The sequence below is a fragment of the Saccostrea cucullata genome, unplaced genomic scaffold, assembly GCF_032062105.1.
Source record: "Saccostrea cucullata isolate Sc308-1 unplaced genomic scaffold, CSIRO_AGI_Scuc_v1 ctg537, whole genome shotgun sequence".
Taxonomy (NCBI): Eukaryota; Metazoa; Mollusca; class Bivalvia; order Ostreida; family Ostreidae; genus Saccostrea; species Saccostrea cuccullata.
Window position 1 is genome coordinate 35,360 of NW_026927328.1, and position 19,850 is coordinate 55,209.

At 34.1% G+C, this 19,850-nt stretch overlaps 2 protein-coding genes across 2 annotated transcripts; both read right to left on the minus strand.

The window, feature by feature from the left end:
- Window positions 1–633: 633 nt before the first annotated feature.
- On the minus strand, window positions 634–14,679 carry LOC134274104 (cyclin-dependent kinase 11B-like). Its single transcript, XM_062756360.1, has 16 exons — window positions 14,456–14,679; window positions 13,861–14,060; window positions 13,126–13,285; window positions 12,379–12,533; window positions 12,096–12,239; window positions 11,513–11,656; window positions 11,004–11,087; window positions 10,584–10,838; window positions 10,109–10,230; window positions 9,880–9,985; window positions 4,279–4,400; window positions 4,057–4,164; window positions 2,463–2,579; window positions 2,124–2,272; window positions 1,701–1,890; window positions 634–988 (listed from the first exon to the last, which is right to left on the minus strand). The coding sequence occupies exons 1-16, from the start codon at window positions 14,641–14,643 to the stop codon at window positions 884–886; spliced, it is 2,349 nt and encodes a 782-aa protein (XP_062612344.1). The 5' UTR covers window positions 14,644–14,679; the 3' UTR covers window positions 634–883.
- LOC134274091 (integrase/recombinase xerD homolog) lies at window positions 5,246–9,101 on the minus strand. Its single transcript, XM_062756337.1, has 2 exons — window positions 8,368–9,101; window positions 5,246–6,318 (listed from the first exon to the last, which is right to left on the minus strand). Exons 1-2 carry the CDS (start codon window positions 8,719–8,721, stop codon window positions 5,299–5,301), a joined length of 1,374 nt encoding a protein of 457 aa, XP_062612321.1. The 5' UTR covers window positions 8,722–9,101; the 3' UTR covers window positions 5,246–5,298.
- Window positions 14,680–19,850: the final 5,171 nt, after the last annotated feature.

Here is a 19,850-nt window from a genome sequence, read left to right on the forward strand (position 1 = left end):
ATTCAACCGTAAAATAAGTGATTTGGCAAAGTAAAAGATTTCCTAACTTTTTTGGTACATAGTAAAATCCCGTATATAATTTTCACCCCTTAAATTTGGGTGTTGCGTTTCTATTGACGGTGAGTATATATTGGATTCCGAAACTTCATGCAAATCCTTACAATCAAGAATACATAGCGGGTTCCAGTAAATGTTCAACCAAGCCTCTTTCTTTACTCCTCACTAAGATGAAATTATCCGTAGTGAAGGAGAAACTTCAAGAACACTTTGCAACAACATATTCGAGAAGTGGTGTAAATCAGTGTAAATCAGATGTGGATACTTATTTTACGAAATTCCGGGGAACTTTTGGACAATTTGAAAGCACAAGATTTTACCAAAATCAACAGCTTAAAAATTTGCAACTTTTCAACTTTATGCACAACCATTCCCCACGATAAACTAGAGGTACTGTGTGCAATAAGCTCACTAAATAATACCCCCGCCTCCCATATGAATATAATGGCAGTGTCCATGGGCTAATAATTTTTGCATTCCCTAAAGATATCTTCCAGAAGCTTGCAACTTTCTGACCTTTTCATTTCTTTCATTTCTTTCAGCAAATGATTACACAACAACAACAACAACAAAGAATGGCTTCTTGATTTGTGTTCCTGTCTTTTATTATTAAAGAACATTTTCTAAAAAAAATTCAATTGAATTGATTCTTCACTCAATTTTCCACCAGTCAAATGACCATTTTGCTGTTTGAAAATAGATGTCATCCACATCAAATATTATTTTTTTCCATTTGAAATGAAGTACTGTTTACATATATGTAACAAATAACTTGTCACTTTTTCTTGGCCTACATATTCATCTGATTTGTCAAGATATAATTGTTCTAGAATTTGAGACTAAAGCCTGGTCCTGTTGCAGAAACTCCTTTGGCAGCATTAGTCAGATGAAAACCTGCATCCATCTCTATCATCTTGTCATCATCTCCACCCTGAAATACATAGTATTTGATTTCCATTTAAAATAATGATTTTTTTTTATCAAATTGATTCAATTTCAAATTAACCAGGCTTTTTCCTATACCATTAATATATAGAGATTATATGTTACAGCTAGTAGAGAAAATGAGCCCTAAAATTCAAGGCGAGAGCTATTTTACTTTGAAGAATGTATGCCCAATCTAATAGTGTATATTCATTCAAAAATATGTTCAGATCAGTTCATGTGAAGAAAATGTTCAAGCTATTGCATTGCCATTCAAACTTTTGAAATTTTCCTTCAATCAACTGACAGAATCTTAAGGTTGTTTCTTCTAATGATTCTTCACCTATGTGACAAATAAGATGCCTGGATTAAATGTTTTTAAATTTAGACCTTGTTCCTGGACCAGGTGAATTTTTTTTTTCTCACAATTCTTAACAGTCTCAGTAAATTTGAAATATAGTGAAAGTAACTCTCAAGATATCCTAAAATATATAAAAATGCTGATTGACAAATACAATATATGATTACTACATGGCATCGATATCTTCATGTAGGGCCCTAAAAATCAAAGATTTTTTCCTCTTTTCATTATAACAATTTAAATTCAGGCCAAAAAAGGCTACTGAAACAAAAGCTTTGGGTGACATCAAAATAAACAACCATAAAAGTATTCTCTCCACAAAAATATCTAAGACACATATGTCTGTATTGAATCCTACCAGTAATTTAGAGTAGGCCTTTCCACCAGATGGGGGTTTGGGAGAGCTTGTGTGTTTTCTTGGTTGTTCACTCTTGGCAGGCCAGGTAGGGAACATGGAGGGGTCTACTGGCAGTGGTGACTCCTCGAAAAACTTGTACTTCAGAGAATCCTCTGCAGTAATTCTCTTGGTAGGGTCATATGTCAGAAACCTGTCATTGAAAATAATTGCATATTCATGTACTTGTATCAAATGTATTATATAATTAAATATTTTACTAAAAACTGAAAAATGGTAGTTATTAGAATTAGCTCTTTGATAATAAATCACAAAGCAATTCATTTCTCTCATTTTGGTTTTTTTCAGTTGGTCATATCAAACAATGATTATTCCCTCCTACTAACTGCAACAAAATTGTTTTCTTTTAATGTTTTAATAAAATACCTGATTAAGAGATCAAATCCCAGGTCTGTGAGATATGAGCCAAACCTCTGTCTGAGTGTGTTATAGGGATGCTCAGCAAAGGTGCACTTCTTCATGCCTGGTAATTCTTTGACCCCTTTCCAGATTTTCTCTGTAGGAGTACCCATGTCCTGAAATCAGGTAACAAAATAGTCAAAATCTTAACAAATACTTCAAAGATAAATATTTCAGCATTTATCATTCTTACATCATTTTGAACTATTGTGATAAGTGTGATGTGACATGTCTTGCATCTACACTTGGTAGAGTGACCTAATATAACTGGACGGACAAGTTTACATCACCTGTATATCTCATTACCTTAAATATCCTGTTAAGTTCATCAATTTCAGATTTTCCTGGCCAGAGAGGTTTCATCGTCATGAATTCAGCAAATATACATCCGACACTCCACATGTCTATGGCAGTTGAATATTCCTAAAGCAACAAAAAACCAGAAGTCTCTGTCGAGACTGTAGCTCTACTGGTTTGTACTTACATGTATAATAAAGGAAGAGAAAAGTTGCAGTTGGGACATAAAACTTTTATAAAAGCAATAAATAGAATAATGATCATTGATTAAGTCTCTTTTTGTGGCAAGATTGCAATAAGACTACAACTGTAGGAGTAGCTTTTAATAAAAGTTTACAGAACTAGGAGGAGAAAGTTCACAGAAATTTCTATTTTTAGTAACCATGGCAACACTGTTCATCGAAATTAAAAACTGATAGGCAGAATTATGTATCTTAGTGTAGTCTACTTGTGTGCCAAGTTAAATTGAAATCAGACGAAAACTGTAGGAGGAGTAGCATTTTAAAAGTATTTCAGAGAAAATTCTATTTTTAGTAACCATGGCAACACCATTCATCGAAATCAGAAACTGATATATAGAATTATGTATCTTAGTGTAGTCTACTTGTGAGCCCAGTCATATTGAAATCAGACCAAAACTGTAGGAGGAGTACCATTTTAAATGTATTTCACAGAAATTTCTATTTTTTAGAAACCACGGCAACACCTTTCATCGAAATCAGAAACCCTTATACAGAATTATGTATCTTAGTGTAGACTACTTGTGTGCTAAGTCATATTGAAATCAGACCAAAACTGTAGGAGGAGTAGCATTTTAAAAGAATCTCACAGAAATTTTTATTTTTAGTAACCACAGCAACACCGTTCATCGAAATCAAAAACCGATATAAAGAATTATGTATCTTACCAAAACTGTAGGAGGAGTAGCATTTTATATGTATTTCACAGAAAATTCTATTTTTAGTAACCACAGCAACACCGTTCATCAAAATCAAAAACCAATACACAGAATTATGTATCTTAGTGTAGTCTACTTGTGTGCCAAGTTAAATTGAAATCAGAACAAAACTGTAGGAGGAGTAGCATTTTATATGTATTTCACAGAAAATTCTATTTTTAGTAACCACGGCAACACCGTTCATCAAAATCAAAAACTGATATATATAATTATGTATCTTAGTGTAAACTACTTGTGTGCCAAGTTAAATTGAAATCAGACCAAAGCTGTAGGAGGAGTAGCATTTTAAAAGAATCTCACAGAAATTTCTATTTTTATTAAGCACAGCAACACCGTTCATCGAAATCAAAAACCGATACAAAGAATTATGTATCTTAGTGTAGTCTACTTGTGTGCCAAGTTATATCGAAATCAGACCAAAACTGTAGGAGGAGTAGCATTTTGAAAAATTGTTTACAGACAGACAGACGGACAGAAAGCTAGACAGATGGACGGACGACGGACGCTTTACTATTGCAATTCCATTTCACCTATATATAGTGTTATTTTTTCTTTTATTATTTTTCATCTTACAACCTTGATTTGACCTTTCAGTACGTGTAGTTTTACAACCTTTATTTGACCTTTAAGTATATGAAGTTTTACCTTGATACCCAGTAGAAGCTCCGGTGCCCTGTACCAGAGGGTGACTACAATGGGGGTGTAGTGCTTCAGAGGGGAGCCATACTCCCTGGCAAGTCCAAAGTCTCCTATCTGAAAGACAAGAAATATTACAATAATAATAAATTTTTCTCCACGTTTTTCAAAAATTTACAATGACTTGATGATACAATTTATCCACTAAATGGGTAAGAATTGGTAACAAACCTTAAGTATGCCTTTGTGACTGAGAAGAAGATTAGATGTTTTGAGATCTCTGTGTATGATCCAGTTGTCATGGAGATGAGCCACACCTTTCAACAGCTGTATCATCAATGTCTTCACTTCACCTGTAATGTTAAATGTTTATGTAAAATATAGCTGTATTGTAAAATAAACAAGATGTGTTTGTGAAACACTATGCGCCCGGCGGCAACAAAGTTCAAAAGAACTATCTTTACAATATACCGTGGTAGGTTACAGTCAAGGTCATTGACCTTGGTGTTATTTGAAAGAACTTTACTAGTGGAGTATGCATACCAAATATGAAATCTCTAACTCTCATGGTTCAAAAGTTATTGTTAAAGTTCAATAAAGCTATTTTTAGCATATAGGTCACAGTCAAGGTCACAAGGTAATTGACCTTGGTGTCACTTGAAAGAACTTTATTATTGTTATATTCTCCCTCACTTCGTTCGTCCGAATATAAATTAATTATACTCTTTATTCTGTATTGAAAGAATAATCAACTCATATGTATGGAATGCTGCTCGTCAGAACGTTTATTACAATTCTAACACATTTGTATTTATTTCAACACCCATTATTTTTAATCATTAAATAATATTGATAAATACATACATATATGTGTGTGTGTGCCTAATTTACTGGTTTCCATTCCTTACAACGTTCTGTACGAGCGGTAGAATAACTTTTAAAGCACGCACCTGCTATTTATATGACCATGTCACGTGACATAAAAACCACACAGATCCACCACTCTGTTCACACAGGAAATACCCATAACGACAATAATAATAATTATATTCTCCCTCACTTCGTTCGTCCGAATATAAATTAATTATACTCTTTATTCTGTATTGAAAGAATAATCAACTCATATGTATGGAATGCTGCTCGTCAGAACGTAGATCAATCAAAGAGAAAATTGTAAAAAAAATAATAATACCTGTCTACACACACACTATATATATGCATATATATTTATTAATATATATTCATTTATATTTACACGAAAAGACTATTAGACACTTTCAATTTGTTATCTATACAATCCTTAATATAATTGTCTCTGGAATAGTCAGATTTCCAACGTCCATGTATTTTGATCAGACGCTCCGACACATTTTTCTCGGCTGCAGTTGTTGCCCCTCCACTTCGCAGACTGTGCAAACCAAAGCCTTTTGAATCTATTCCCACTTTTTCCAAAGCTTCTAACAATAACTCTCGGGCTCTTGTATATGAAATCGGCTTGTTAATACCGCACAACATATATTTTCCACATGACTTGTAAAATCTAATTGCTCTGAATACATATTCCTCTGGTTTATCCTGAATTTCAGCTAGATTTAAATAATGCTTAATCCAAGATACAGGACACAGCTTCCCTCCTGCCTCTGCCAATGTCACTTCGTTACCACGCCTGTATACGTCAGTTTTGCTGGATTCGATGCAAACATTCATGTATAAATTCTTGAAAATTATATTTTTCACTTTAATATTAGATAATTCACTAAATCGCAAAAAACCTGCGAAACTCAACAACAACATAGCCACTGTTCTCACACTTCGTAAATCACAATTTTGCTCCCGTTCCCCATATACATTTATAATCTTCTCTAACACATCTGGCGAAATTGGTTCCTTCTTCTTTATGGGCTTTGATAAAATTCGTTTCCCCCCCTCCATTAAACTATGAATAACACTGTCGTCACAAGGATTAGAAAACGCACAATGAAGATCATGATACCACTTTATACTATAGAAAAATGAACACAGAACTGCTTCAGAAACTCCTTGTTGAATTAATCCACTTAAGAAAATGGCAATCACACTAGATTTTGCGGGAAAACTTGCGACATCTTTGGAAATACACCACTGCGTAAATTTCTTGAAATACGTTTCATACTGCTTGACTGTGTTTTTACTTTTTGCACTTTTCATGATGTGGAATATTGAGGAATCTGCCGATTTAAACTGCTCTTTCGTTGACATGTCTTTAATTTCCGCCCAAGTATCATTAAAAATCTGTGAATAAACAGCAAAAATATAACAACACACACACTTACATATTTAAACTGCTATTATTATATTTTTCTGAAATCAATTCTAACAACCAAAACGTTGCTCAAAAACATATCTTGAGCAAATATACTCGACTTGTCTGATCCTGACATAAAAAATTTTCTTGGGTTCTTATATTCAACATATTCTTTTATATAAGATTTGTAAGATGTTGTACTTTTATCCCATATCATTGGCCAAAATAAAGCAGACAACCATTTAGGAATGATTAAAGTTCCATATGCATTACACAAACGCAAATGTTTTATCACTTTGCCTATAAGGAAAGGAGGAGGTACTATCCAACAATTTTCACCTGACCAATCATAAGCGAAAGCGTCAACTCCTGTAGTGCCTGGATTCCAATATTTCGAATAAAACCTTTTAACTTTGTTATTCTTACAATTTGCAAAAAGATCAATTGTAAAAGGACCCCATATTCTATCAAAATATCGGAAAATGTGTTCAGACACACTCCAATCATCACTGTCAAACATACGACTGTAACTATCTGCATCCATGTTGAATTCTCTTGGTATCCACTGTACTTCAAGTAAAATACTGTATTGCACACAGACACCAAATATACTCAATGCCAGCTGATGCAGCTCGTCAACCATACTACCTTTACATGCGATGCGCACGACATTTTGATTATCTGTAAATATTTTCACAAACCTTCCACTCAACACATCTGCCAGACTTGTTAAAATTATTTGTACTGACTTTAATTCTCTCCAAGTTGAACTTTTACTTTTTTCACACTGATCCCACATGTAATGAACTATTTTCTTATTCCTTTCACATGTAAACCCTGCGCCTGCATGAGAACTTGCATCCGAAAAATAATTTTCTCTGGTGTCTTATCAATACATGTAAAATATTTGCAAGGGAGCTTACTGATATTGTAATGCCAAAATTCCAACTCTTGAATATTCCCATTGTCTATATACAAAATTTCATCCCAGCCAGTTTTAGAGCAAATTGTAATACTGAGATGTCTAGTCATTAACTGACATATATTTCCCAAAGATGGTTTTAATGCGATAATTTTTCCCACAACAGAAGATAATTTTCTCGCCGAAATATTGTTTTTATTCTCTAAAAGTTCTTTTAATAAAGATTTAATATTACTAATTTTTTCCAAAGGAACTTCTAGCGTCCCGCTTTTCAAATTCCACAAAAACCCTAACCACACCATACTCTGAGTAGGCTCAAGTACTGACTTCTCAGTATTTATAACAAAACCTGATCTCTGTAACGTGTCTTGTATTATGTCTGATGCATGTCTTGCACTGCACTTCTCGTACGTATCACAAACCCAACCATCGTCCAAGTATACTACCACAGGTATACCACATGATCTCCAATATTTCACTAAAACTCTCACTACTTTGTAAAAACATGCCCTGCTGAAGATAAACCAAAAGGTAACACATTAAATTCGAAAAATCTGAATTTGTCACCATATTTCCAAGAAAAACCTAAATATTTGTGAAAATCTGGATGTATATCAATATGGTGATAACCTGATTTTAAATCAAACTTAATCATGTGCATTCCCTGTTTTGCATATTGTAAATCCTCACTCACCCCTTCAAACTTCACCTTTTGTTTTTCTACAAATTGATTTACATGTCGAAGATCTAACACCAACCTTTTCTTACCTGTGCTGTTCACTGAAACAGTAAGTGGATTAACAACATGTATTTTTTCTTCAGATATTTCGTGAATACAACCAGAATTTAAAAGATCATTGATGGCTGTACAAACAAAATCACTGTGAATATGAGCCGACTTATTATTTTTTAAAACGACCTTAGGCGGCAATTGAATAAATGGAATTACATAACCAAACTGAATAGTATTTTTAACAAATATGTTTGAAGACAATTCACTCTTCCAAAATTGTAAACAATTTTTTAACCGAAACTTTACTGAAATCTTCGAACACGTGTTTAACTCATATTCATAAGAATCACCCATACAGCCTTCATTTTCACTATACTCAACTTGTTCTCTACTACTGCTTGTTGGCGTTGTTGCTAGAGGCCGATGCGACCGTGGAAGCTGACACTGGAACTTGTTGTCCTCTGGCAAATGGGCAGTCCCTGACGTAATGTCCGACCTGTCTGCAGAAAAAGCACTTCCGTTCAAAGTTCTGTTGACCTGCACCGTATTCGATTGGTTTGGCGAATTGCTTGTACCCCCCTGTAGCAAACGTTTGGCCGAAAGTGCGAAAAAAGTCGTTGGCAGCAAATGCATTCTGTCTACGGTTTTGCATGGGATATGTATATGGCTTCCCTCTGTAATTACGCTTACGAACAGCACGGCTAACAGCGCCCCGTAACTTAACAGCGTCGTCATTGTTGTCTGCTAATGGATCGTCTAAATATTCGTTGACAGTATCCCACCCGTGCCTGTCTGCTATTTTTAGAATCTTGTTTCGTTGTCGCAACTCGCCGATTTCTTTCTCAATTGTCAGTGCCGCATTCTCCAAATCTTTCTTCTCTATAAAGTTTTTTGTTTCAATCAACTTCTCTATTCTCTCTGTATTAAAGGTATGCTGAATGCGATGTCCCTCGTGTTTGAAATCGAATGAGTTATGTTTAGTATCCTCCCGTGCGCTATCCTCGTGCCCGGTATTCGTGGCGGGATTATTAGGTTTACTGTTAATTTGCTTCACAATAGAACTCACAATGACCTCATTCTGCTGTTGCAAAGCTTTTCTCAATGAACTATTAAATAAAGATGCTGCATCCTCGTTAGACAATTGTTCACTAGTACTAGACTAGCCCAATAAAACTTCTTCAGAATAGTGCACATCTGAACTCGCTGTACTGGTTTCCATTCCTTACAACGTTCTGTACGAGCGGTAGAATAACTTTTAAAGCACGCACCTGCTATTTATATGACCATGTCACGTGACATAAAAACCACACAGATCCACCACTCTGTTCACACAGGAAATACCCATAACGACAATAATAATAAGAGTATGCATACCAAATATGAAATATCTATCTCTTATGGTTCAAAAGTTATGTTTAAGGTTTAAGTTGACAACAGACAGAGAAACAGACAGGACAAAAACATAATAAGCCTCAGATCTATCGATCCAGGCGCATAAAAAGTATAAATTTCTCTTTTTTCTTTTTCATCAGTATTTACAGTTACACTTTATGCTTATGTCATTAATGATGGGGACATAAAATAAACTAAATAATTTTGATAATGAATTGGAAATACTGTTTAAGTAGAAATTTTAGCGAGGATATAATTTTGGCATTATTAGCGAGGTTGCCGAGATTGAAAAAATTGAATATCGCTAAAAATTAATTGTGTTTTATTTGTAATAGGTTCTTTAATGTGCATTTTAAAATCGCTAAAATAACATCTCGCTGAAAATTAATTACCAGGATTTAAGGACAAATCGCTTTATTTGCACCTTGCTAAAATTTTCACTTATACTCTACAGTTTTGTTTGTCACATGGCTAATAAGTGAAACAAAGAAACTAACTTACCCATAAGGAATGGTTGCTTCATTGTTTCCATCAGACTTTTCATATCATGTTCTACATAGTCCATTACAATATAGATCTTGTCCATATTACTGCCTACAACGATTTCCTGAAAAAAATGTGTCTTTTTCAAAATTTAAGCATTGCACTGATTCATGAAAACAGCCACCTTCTTTCCATCCACTAAAACATAATATAAATACATGTACCATAATATTTCATTGATACTTACTCTGACTGTTACAATGTTCATGTGCTGAGATTTAAGGAGAGTGTTAATTTCTCTAAGGGAGGTAATAGGGAATCCTTCTTTCTCTTTCTCCATCTTTAATCTTTTTAATGCCACTATTTCATCTAAATATACCAAAGAAATTGTAAACTATACATACATTGTACAAAAAATTGTTTTTTTTTGTTTTTTTTTCATTTTTGCAGGTGTTTACAATTATGTTTTAAAGATTGCTAGTAAATTAAGTGATGCTATCTTTTGATTCATACTCATATACAATTTAATTTAAAAAAAAAATTGAGAGAACTTTGGAAAAATTGATAAAATCTTGGGGAAAAGTCTGCAAAAGTTGGATGACTTACTGAATTTATTCCATTTTTGGGGGGTTGAAATTTTAACCCTCTTAAATAATGTTGTGAATTTCTACTTTTCCTAACAACAAAAAGCATTCACCATGAATTTCTCTAGCTTTTCCCACCTGTTTTCTTGTCCTTAGCTCGGTACACCACTCCATATGTTCCCTCCTCTATTCTGTTGAGACATGAGAACTCCTCCACATTTCTACAGCCCTGTATAGCTGGTAGGTAGGGAGGGAGTTCTGGGCGGAGCTCCATGGGGGAGGCAGGGGGTGTCTCATCCATGTAGATATCCTCATCTTCCTGCTCCGAGTTTCGCGCTGTGTCTGTACCACTCTCATGATCAGAGTGATCATCAAACTTTGACTTCACTTTGCCTTAAAAAAATTTAAAAAATAGCAATGATGTAATATGGATGTTCCCATATGTTTTCAGATAATATCTAAATTATTAAATGTATATTTTCTGCTCTCTGAAATAGCTTTGACATTTTGATACGTTCTTGATGTACATAAAAGACTAGTTTCTTTTAAAGCATTTACTCAAGGACTCCTTGTCGTCTGGGCTCCTTTCTTTATCCTCATGATCCTCACTCTCACTTCCACTGCTGCTATCACTGTCAGACCCTATTCCAAAATAAAAATACTTTTTGTCCAGATATTACTGTAAACCAACTTTTATTTGTGTGCGAGAAATTTTTGCGATGTTTGCGAGAGCGTCGCCATTGCGAATTATTTCTCGCTGTGAACCAGCACTTAAAATCTATGTGCCTATTAACAACAGATCAAAAATATCAATTGCAAAAATTATTCATCGCAAACTAATTTATACCCTGTAAATCGCAAAATAAAGTCGTCGCAAATAGAAGTTGGTTTACAGTATACCATTTACACAGACTCTTAAATTAATCTTAATGCAAAGAAAGATTTTCAATTATAAAACTCTATCATTCTTTGACAGGCTGCACAAAAGAGATTTTCTCCCCCTCCTCTTTACTTATCCTACATGTATACATGTATATGTTGTTTAAGTCTCAATAATATAAACCTACCTGAGTCAGATGCTGATTCGCCACTGTCGGATCCACCACTTTCGTGCTGCTCAGCGTGTTCTGGATCAGGACTCTCTGGAGACTCCTCTACTTCCTCATGTTCTGGTTCAGGTTCAGGGGAGGAGGGAGTCTGGGGTCGGCGAGCTGTTCAAAAAGAAGTTCAGATTATTACAGCTTGCTCCAACAATGAATGTCAAGCATCATGAAAATGTCAAAAGCGGTCAGCTTATTCACCTTGCTACAAAAAATGTCTGCTTTGATACACAAATCTCAGTTCTCTTGAAGTTTTTGACAGCCCTGCCATGTTCCACATAAACAGGATTTGGTTGTTTAAAACAAGAATGCTGTCTAGTGTCTATCCTGCCTTTTTTATTATTCATAAATTTACAATTACATAAAATTCTCTTAAGATTTCCACTGACTGGCATAATTTTTGTCTGATATCAATAAACAAGTACATGTACCACAATACTGAAGAGTTACCTTCACAGTAATTTCTATATCCTTTTTTCTTTCACTTTTAAGTCAAAAAAGAAAAGGTGTATCATCTTATGACTGAATTTATGGCAAACTAATTTCTTACGAGCTTCAGGTGAACGTTTCTTTGTCCTTGGCCTTTCCTCTTCTCTCTCTCGGTGTCGATGTCTTTCTCTACTTCTACTTCTGCCCTCAACATGTCCATGTGCCTGTTTCCCCATTTTCCTCTCTTTATCACGTCGATATACATCTTTTTAAAAAAAATATATTAAGCATTATCGTTTCGAAACAGTGAAAAAATTCTACATCTATTACATAAAGGTTAGCTTTTCCTTCATTTTTCCTGGTATATTTTTCTCCAATTTACAAAATTATAAAAGAAGGTGTACCTTCCATTCTCTGTTGAGCAGCCATATATTTTTCCTCTTCCCGTCTTTTTCTTCTTTCTAGTTCTTTTCTCTCTCTTTCTTCTTCTCTCCTTTCTCTATCCTCTCTTATCCTTTTCTCTCTCTCCCTCTCCCTCTCAATTCTCTCTAATCTTTCTCTGAAATTGTGACATTCAATGCATGAAAATGAATTGGAAATCTAATCTAGCATAACAAGCACTTTTCCTAATTTTAAATATTGTTTTAATCAAAATAAATAAATTCAGACTTTATCCTTAAGCAGGTTTCATTGCATGAAAAATGTATGCACATGAATCAGAATACAGTGGAGCCTCATTTATCCGGACGCTTTGGTTCCTAGTCAACTTGTCCGGATATGTGAAGTGTCCGGATATCTGAATTACTAGTTAAATAAGACAAAATAACATTAAAAAATTCTGTTCCAATGAAAATCGTCCGGATACTGAAGCATCCGGATATCTGGCGTCCGGATATCTGAAGGTCCACTGTATCGTGTACTTATATATTATTTTTTATGCATTGCTTTAACTACAGCAAGTTCTATCAATGAAAAAAAAGTTTTATAGGAGCACTGATCAATTAAATTATAATAGAGACATAAATACATAGCAAATTTTCTTCTCTATATTACACTATTCCTTTTTGTTTGTTTACATGGTCTACTATTACTATCCTTCTTGTTTAATAGTATGCACTATATTAAACGAACCATTGTCATTTTTTGCATACCTTTCCCTCTGAGATTTTTCTCGTTTTTCTATCTCTTTTTGAACATTGACACGTCTTTCCTTCTCTCTATCCCTCTTCTCCTCCCTGTGAACCTCCCTCACTTCTCGAGACTTTGTCTTCTCACTGTGATGTGCCCGCTCTTCGTGAGACCTCCCTACAGCTAAAAGTAAACTCAATTCATTAGCCATATAATTCTTATCATTATTCATATAATTGAAACCGATCATTTTTTTTATTTTATATAAACAAGAGAGAAAATGTTGTATGCCTGCAGACTCATGAGTAGCAGTCTTTGTTAGTGAGAATATTCAGATTTCTTTGAAAATCATTGATTTCAAATGGTAGGAATTGTTCAAAACTTATTTAATCAAAAATTTCCTCAATTCCTGTAACTATCAAAAAGTTTCTCCAATAAACAGATTTCTTGAAACCTATTTCTAATTTTTTTTTAAAACAGAAACATGATTAACTATTAGATGTTTCATGACTATTGGTCCAAAATTTTCCATGCCAAACTAACTGTAAATAAATGGTTACAGTTTTGGATCTTGCATTTTGTCAAAAAAAATCATTGCTATTTGTATAATACACAATGGCTTGATGATCTTGTGAATTTCGCAAGTGCCGACAACCAACAGTATTAATTATGCCTCATATTGCACATGACACTTGTGATTGTATACTACACATTTCTTTGTAAACTCTTATACTTTGTGTATTCTGTTTGATATTTACCTCTTACATCCTTTACTTCTCTGCCTCGCCCACCTTCCTTTGGTTCCCTGCCCCGGTCTTTATGTCTGTCATATGCTCTATGTTCCCTGTCCCTCCTTTTATCTTCTTTATGCCTGTGCTTGTGACTTTTCTCTTTGCGGCCTGCTTGGTTTTGTGGTGGCTTAATATTTATACCATCATCCTCTTCAAAATGCTCATCACTAAGAACCAAATTGGTATTATTTTTTTAAATTTTTTGTTAAAAGTTAAAAACAAAACATATCAACCCGAAAATCACTTCATCATATTTTCTTATAAATACTGGGGCTCGTGTTACAGAAGAACATATGATTAAGACCAAAAACTTAAATTGATTATAAAATTTTGCAAAATTAATGATTCTGTTTGAGATTTTCAGCATAAAAATATCTTATTACCTCCTTTCAAAAAAGATTAAAACCATTTTCAATATTATGTAGGTTAAACTGTTCTTAGAGTGAACAGAAGAGTGTTCTTAGAGTAAACGGAATTAAAATTAAATTATGTTCAATATCTTCTTAAGTTCTTTTGCAAAATGGGCCCAAGGTAATTAATTTGTAGGAAAATGATAATTTACCCATCGTCTTCTTCATTCTGAGAAGTTTCTTCATTTTCATCCTCCTCCTCTTCCTCATCAATTCCTATCCTTTCTTTTGCAGCCACAGAGAAGGAAATTTGTATGTTCTCTACCACATCCATGTCAGGACTGGGGGGTATTTCTCCATGTTCAAATGGGCTTCTGCTATCATCATAACTGTCTGACATAATACCTGAAATAAACAAAAAAAGTAATAACCAGATTCCATAATCAACAGGAATAAACAACAAATTTATTAAAATACACATAGGTTTAGTAACATTTATAAAAATGCCCCATATGATAATTAAATCCTTTCAGTATAAACTGATGAACAAAATATGGGTATTTTATTCACATTTCTTGCATCAAAACTACTATGATTTCGCATCTGATCTAAAACTGTAAAACAATGCTCTTAGTGGAGCCCAGTTTGTTTCTTGATTTAGTTTATTTCTGCGCTGCCATAACTTATTAGGCTTATTGTAGAGAAGTTGAGGGAGAGTATTTAAATGAATAGATAGAGCGTTCTATCGTTAAAATGATAAATGTCCTAAGGACCCAGTTTAATGATAGCGAGCGCAGCGAGCGTCGCAAAGCGACGCTCGTAACTGCGAGCTCTAACGACAACGCCTGGGCGAAGAGAAAATTCGGACTACTGCACATTCATTCTTTAGAATTTTTTGCTGCAGTAATTTTGACCCACAATGCATCACTTAGTAAAGTTGCGTTCTCGCGAGAATGACGGCAAATGTTCAACAAAAAGTTTACTCGCCTTGATTAAATGGATAAATATTGAAGATAAATAGTAAACGTAACTTTTTTCATTAACTTTCAGCACTGTTCAGTTTTTTCTTGGTATATGTAATTTACATACGACGTCATGTGACGTCAGAGTCTAGACGCACCAAATGTCATGTGCGGTTTGACGAGCCCGATCTAAATTAAAACAATAGAAGAGTTTGCGCTCGCTCTAACGGTCGCACCGTCAACATATTAGAATTTGATCCGTGTATTCGCAATGTATCAAAAGAAACACAGGCTATAACTCGTACTCTGTGCATTTACTATGAACAATCCAGAGAATTCCGAATGCAAACATGGCGTGTAAATTTGAAGCAAGAACAAAACTTTGAGAAAATTAGTTGAATTTTTGTCTTTATTTGAATTTTATTTTAGGTTTAAAGGCATACGCAACTTCGAAAAGGTTTGTTATGATTAATTTTGAAGTTATTTCCAGAGTAAATCCTTTTGTATTCTTCAAAATCGTTATTATTTGCTACATTGCCAGTATATGGGAGGTATTCTAACTGTTGTGAGAGCTTGTCCCAAGACAAAGTTAGATTTTTCTAACTATTAAACGAATAGAACAGGTAGATCTCAGTGACATGTGTAAGCTATGTAAAAAGTTCCGATTATACAAATAAATCTTGTCCCAACGGGCACATCGTAAAACATATTTTTTTATTAACAATGTTCTGTTAAATCGTTCAGAAGGATTTATACAGCCATCTGCATGTTTGCTGAACAAAGTAGTCTTAGAAGTTGCTGAATATATTGTGTTGTTTGTGGCACCTCCCGATTTAACTATTGAAAAGAAAAGACATCGGTGCATAGGATTACAGCTCTGAAAACAAAGAATAAGAATTCATTTAATGCCAAAAGTGCTTGAATGAAAATCAACGTCTTAGTCTTACCAAACGATTCCAAACGATCGACCGGAAGTGTATCTTTTTACCTCCTTTAAAAAAGAGTATATAATTCTAATTTACAAATTGAAAACAAGTGAAATATCCGGAATCTGCATTATTTAAAAAAAACATTGACGGAAATGGTCTTGACAATGTTCTAAAATATTTGTAACAATTTAATTTACGACTAAAATTTTATTTTAGTGTTTGAAATAATCAAAAACAAGAATTTTTTTGTTTTAGAAAAAATCCCCCTCCTCGTTACCGAAGGTTTTTTTTTTTTTAAAGGACCAACTTTAAAATATTGGGGATGTCTGTAATGGTAATCTAAAAGCCGGGGAAAACAATTAAAGTACATTTAATTTGATTTTTTTCAAACCTCAATATCGTAAGAAACAACTCTCTCAGCCTGAGTTGCCGTTCTTTGTCAAGCATCACTTGGTCGCCCGTGTGGCGCAGTGGTATGAGCGTCTGCTTGAACTAGTTAATTAAGGAGTTGATCCTTACATCGCGGGTTCGAATCCCACTGTAGGTGTCCAAAGTAGGTCGAATATCGACCTTTAACAGTTTAAAACTTTAAGTGACCATCTATTTTAGAAAGCAGGTATACCGTATGTATGGCACGCAGGGACGAAGCTGCAGGGGGGCCTGAACCCCCCACTTTTTCCACCAACATTACCTTTTCTATAGGAAATGTTCATTGAAAGGATGGTTGGCCCCCCCCACTTTTTACCATAGTATAGTGACATCAAGGAATTGTAGGAAAGAAATTGGAAGTGAAAGTAACTTGGCTTTGAAAAAGTTCTCCCCCCCCCCCCCCCACCCCACGAAATAGGATTTTCAAGTTTGGGCAACTTTAACTTTTATCTCTTTTTTTTTAAAGATGTCAACTTTTTCATATTATATAAAAAAATTCTCTGGTAATCTCCAATACTTTTTGCCACGAAAAGGCACGCCAAATTCACAAAAATGAGCTAAATATTTTTTATTGCATTTTGATCAACAAATATATTTTACTGTCAGCTATAGTTAGAAACGTTAATCTATATTTTATACTGTAAACCATAGTTAACGCGATAATCTATGTTTCACAACCGTAAACTATACTTAACACTGAAAACAATCATTTGCGTTTAAAAGGCTTTATGCTATCATTGCAAAACAGTTTCACATTTGTGAAACTTCTTATTTCTATATCACGATTGAAAATAGTTTACAGACGCTAATCTATCTTTATCAACAAAATCTATTGTTAACTTTTTATTACAGACAGATAAACTGTATGAATGTCTATATTTCCGTTTATATAGGGTAAAAACAAATGTTAACTTTTATAAGTTCACGGTTTGTAAACTATAGTCTACATGCAGTCGATAAACTTGCATGTAGTTTATCAACTGTGAAATTATGTTTAGCTCATTTATGCCAAGTTTTTATACCATCGTAATCGAAAAATCGAGGGTATATAGTTTTTGCCATGTCAGTCCGTTTGTCTGTGTATCTGTCTAGCTGTACATCTGTCTGTCTGTTTGTCTTTTAAAAAAAAATTAAACCTAGCCTATCTCTTTTGAATGGTTGGAGGTATATATGGTTTTCAAATTTCACATGTTTTCCTAATGATAAGGCCTTTCTTTGGGTACCAACATATTTGACCCTTTGACCTTGAACTTGGAGTTTGACCTTACCACTTTCCACAGACATGTCGCAGTATTGCTTAAAATTGGGGAAAGTGGTAGTGTTTGGAAAAAAACGGTACTGAAAGAAGTTCGAACCTACACCATCCACCCCAAAAAATAGGATTTTCGTGTTTAGACATTGGATATACACGTGTTTTCCTGGGGGGGGGGCTTTTCAGGGGTTTTTTTTCGTAGGTCTAAAAATAAAATTCTCTTACACTTAGCCCCGACCCCCACTTTCAATTTTTGCTTTCGACGCCAACGTGAGAGGGGACTGATGAACCAGAAGCACTGGCCTTCATATTGTTTTAATCCGAATGACATTTTTTGGGTGGATGGGGGGGGGGGGGAGTTATTTTCATACACAGATATATTAAATTAAAAGGATAATGAAGGCCTTTGACTAGAATATTGCATTATTGTTTTATCTATTTTCAAAGATATTTCGATCGATATATGTGCTCTCGTGTCTACTTCATGTAAGTTTTTGATGTAATTGTACATTTTGCTGGATAAGTTGTCTTGTAAAGTCGTACTTGATTAAGCAAAATTGATCACAAGCTTAATCCGTAGAAGGAAATTCATGATATATAAAAATGGCTTTGGTTTTAGTTTATTTTCTTTCATTTATATATATTCTACCATGTTTTTATATAGTGAGTACAGGTAGGTTTTTTATACTAAGGATTTAAAGTTTAAAAATTAAAGTTTGTATTTGGTGACAGAGTACAAACCATTTTAAAAACTTGCTGTGGACTTTTGTACTGACTATATACTTTGTTTCTAGCAGTAGGAACAGAATATTCATATTGATATATCATTATTTGTCGATATATATATATATACATGTACTAGTCTACATTATAAAACCATTGGTTTAAAAGAAATTATAAAACTATTGGTCTTAAAGAAATATTGTTCCATAAAACTCTTACTATGTCAAACTGGCACATTACAAGAGATGATAAAGTTTTTTATGAACAGTACTGCGTGATATCTGTTCAAAGACTTCACAGATCTAAACCTGCTCGAAGATGAGCATGCAGGATGCACAATATATATTGTCAGAAACTTGTGCTATATCATTGCAAGATGTGACAGATCATTTCTAAAACTACTTCATTCTAAAAACCATTGGCATAAAGAGTGACGTAAACTCCACATCTTTTACAAGTTACATGTGTATTTATTTTGTAAACTTTTATGGGATACAAATGTCCGTTTAGAATTAAGATATGGCCAATCATAATTGAGATGCATGAAACTGAAATTACGCAGTGCACATAAAGATTTCCATGTAAAACTTTATTTGTAGTTTTTTTTTTAATTTCTAGTGGATGATTCATGCAGCGGAAATGTAGGTGAAGATACTAAAAACCATTGTAGACGACGTACAAAAAATAACCATTTCACCTATTGCCAAGGTAATGAAACTACCGAGCTCCACAGAGCTCTCATACCCCTTTCTTATTCGGGCCTAATGACATGTGTACATCTCATATCGTGAATATTTCCGAATTAATAATCACTTAATAATTTCTGTCTTTTATAAAACTGATATAATGTTGTATGAAATTCAAATGGTATACAATATGAAAAAGGTTCTCTGCGGAGCTAGAGCAGGTCTTCCTACAAGCAGTGGGATTCCGATGGGAACTAATTTGGCTTCTTTATTTATAAGCAAAAGCATTTCCTAGTCAACTTTTATTGCAGAAAATTAACTGACTAACTTCTATAAAGCTTTGATCCAATTTCTTTTAAACCAAATTTTGCCAGACTTCCAAAATCGTGTTAAATTGTTCTAGGATTCAAAATCAGAAAAAAGCAGGGGTTTGTAGCCCCCCCACTTTTTTCTGAGTATAGTGTTTTGCTATAGTACAAATATTCTTATTGGCAAAAACCAGAATGGAAATTTAATGAGTTTTTTTTTTGTCTCGTCAGATTACATTGAAGGGAAGGGGGAGGGGTAACCCCCCCACCCGTACCCAGGTCAGTTTGGTTATATATATGGGCATAAAAGATTTGAAG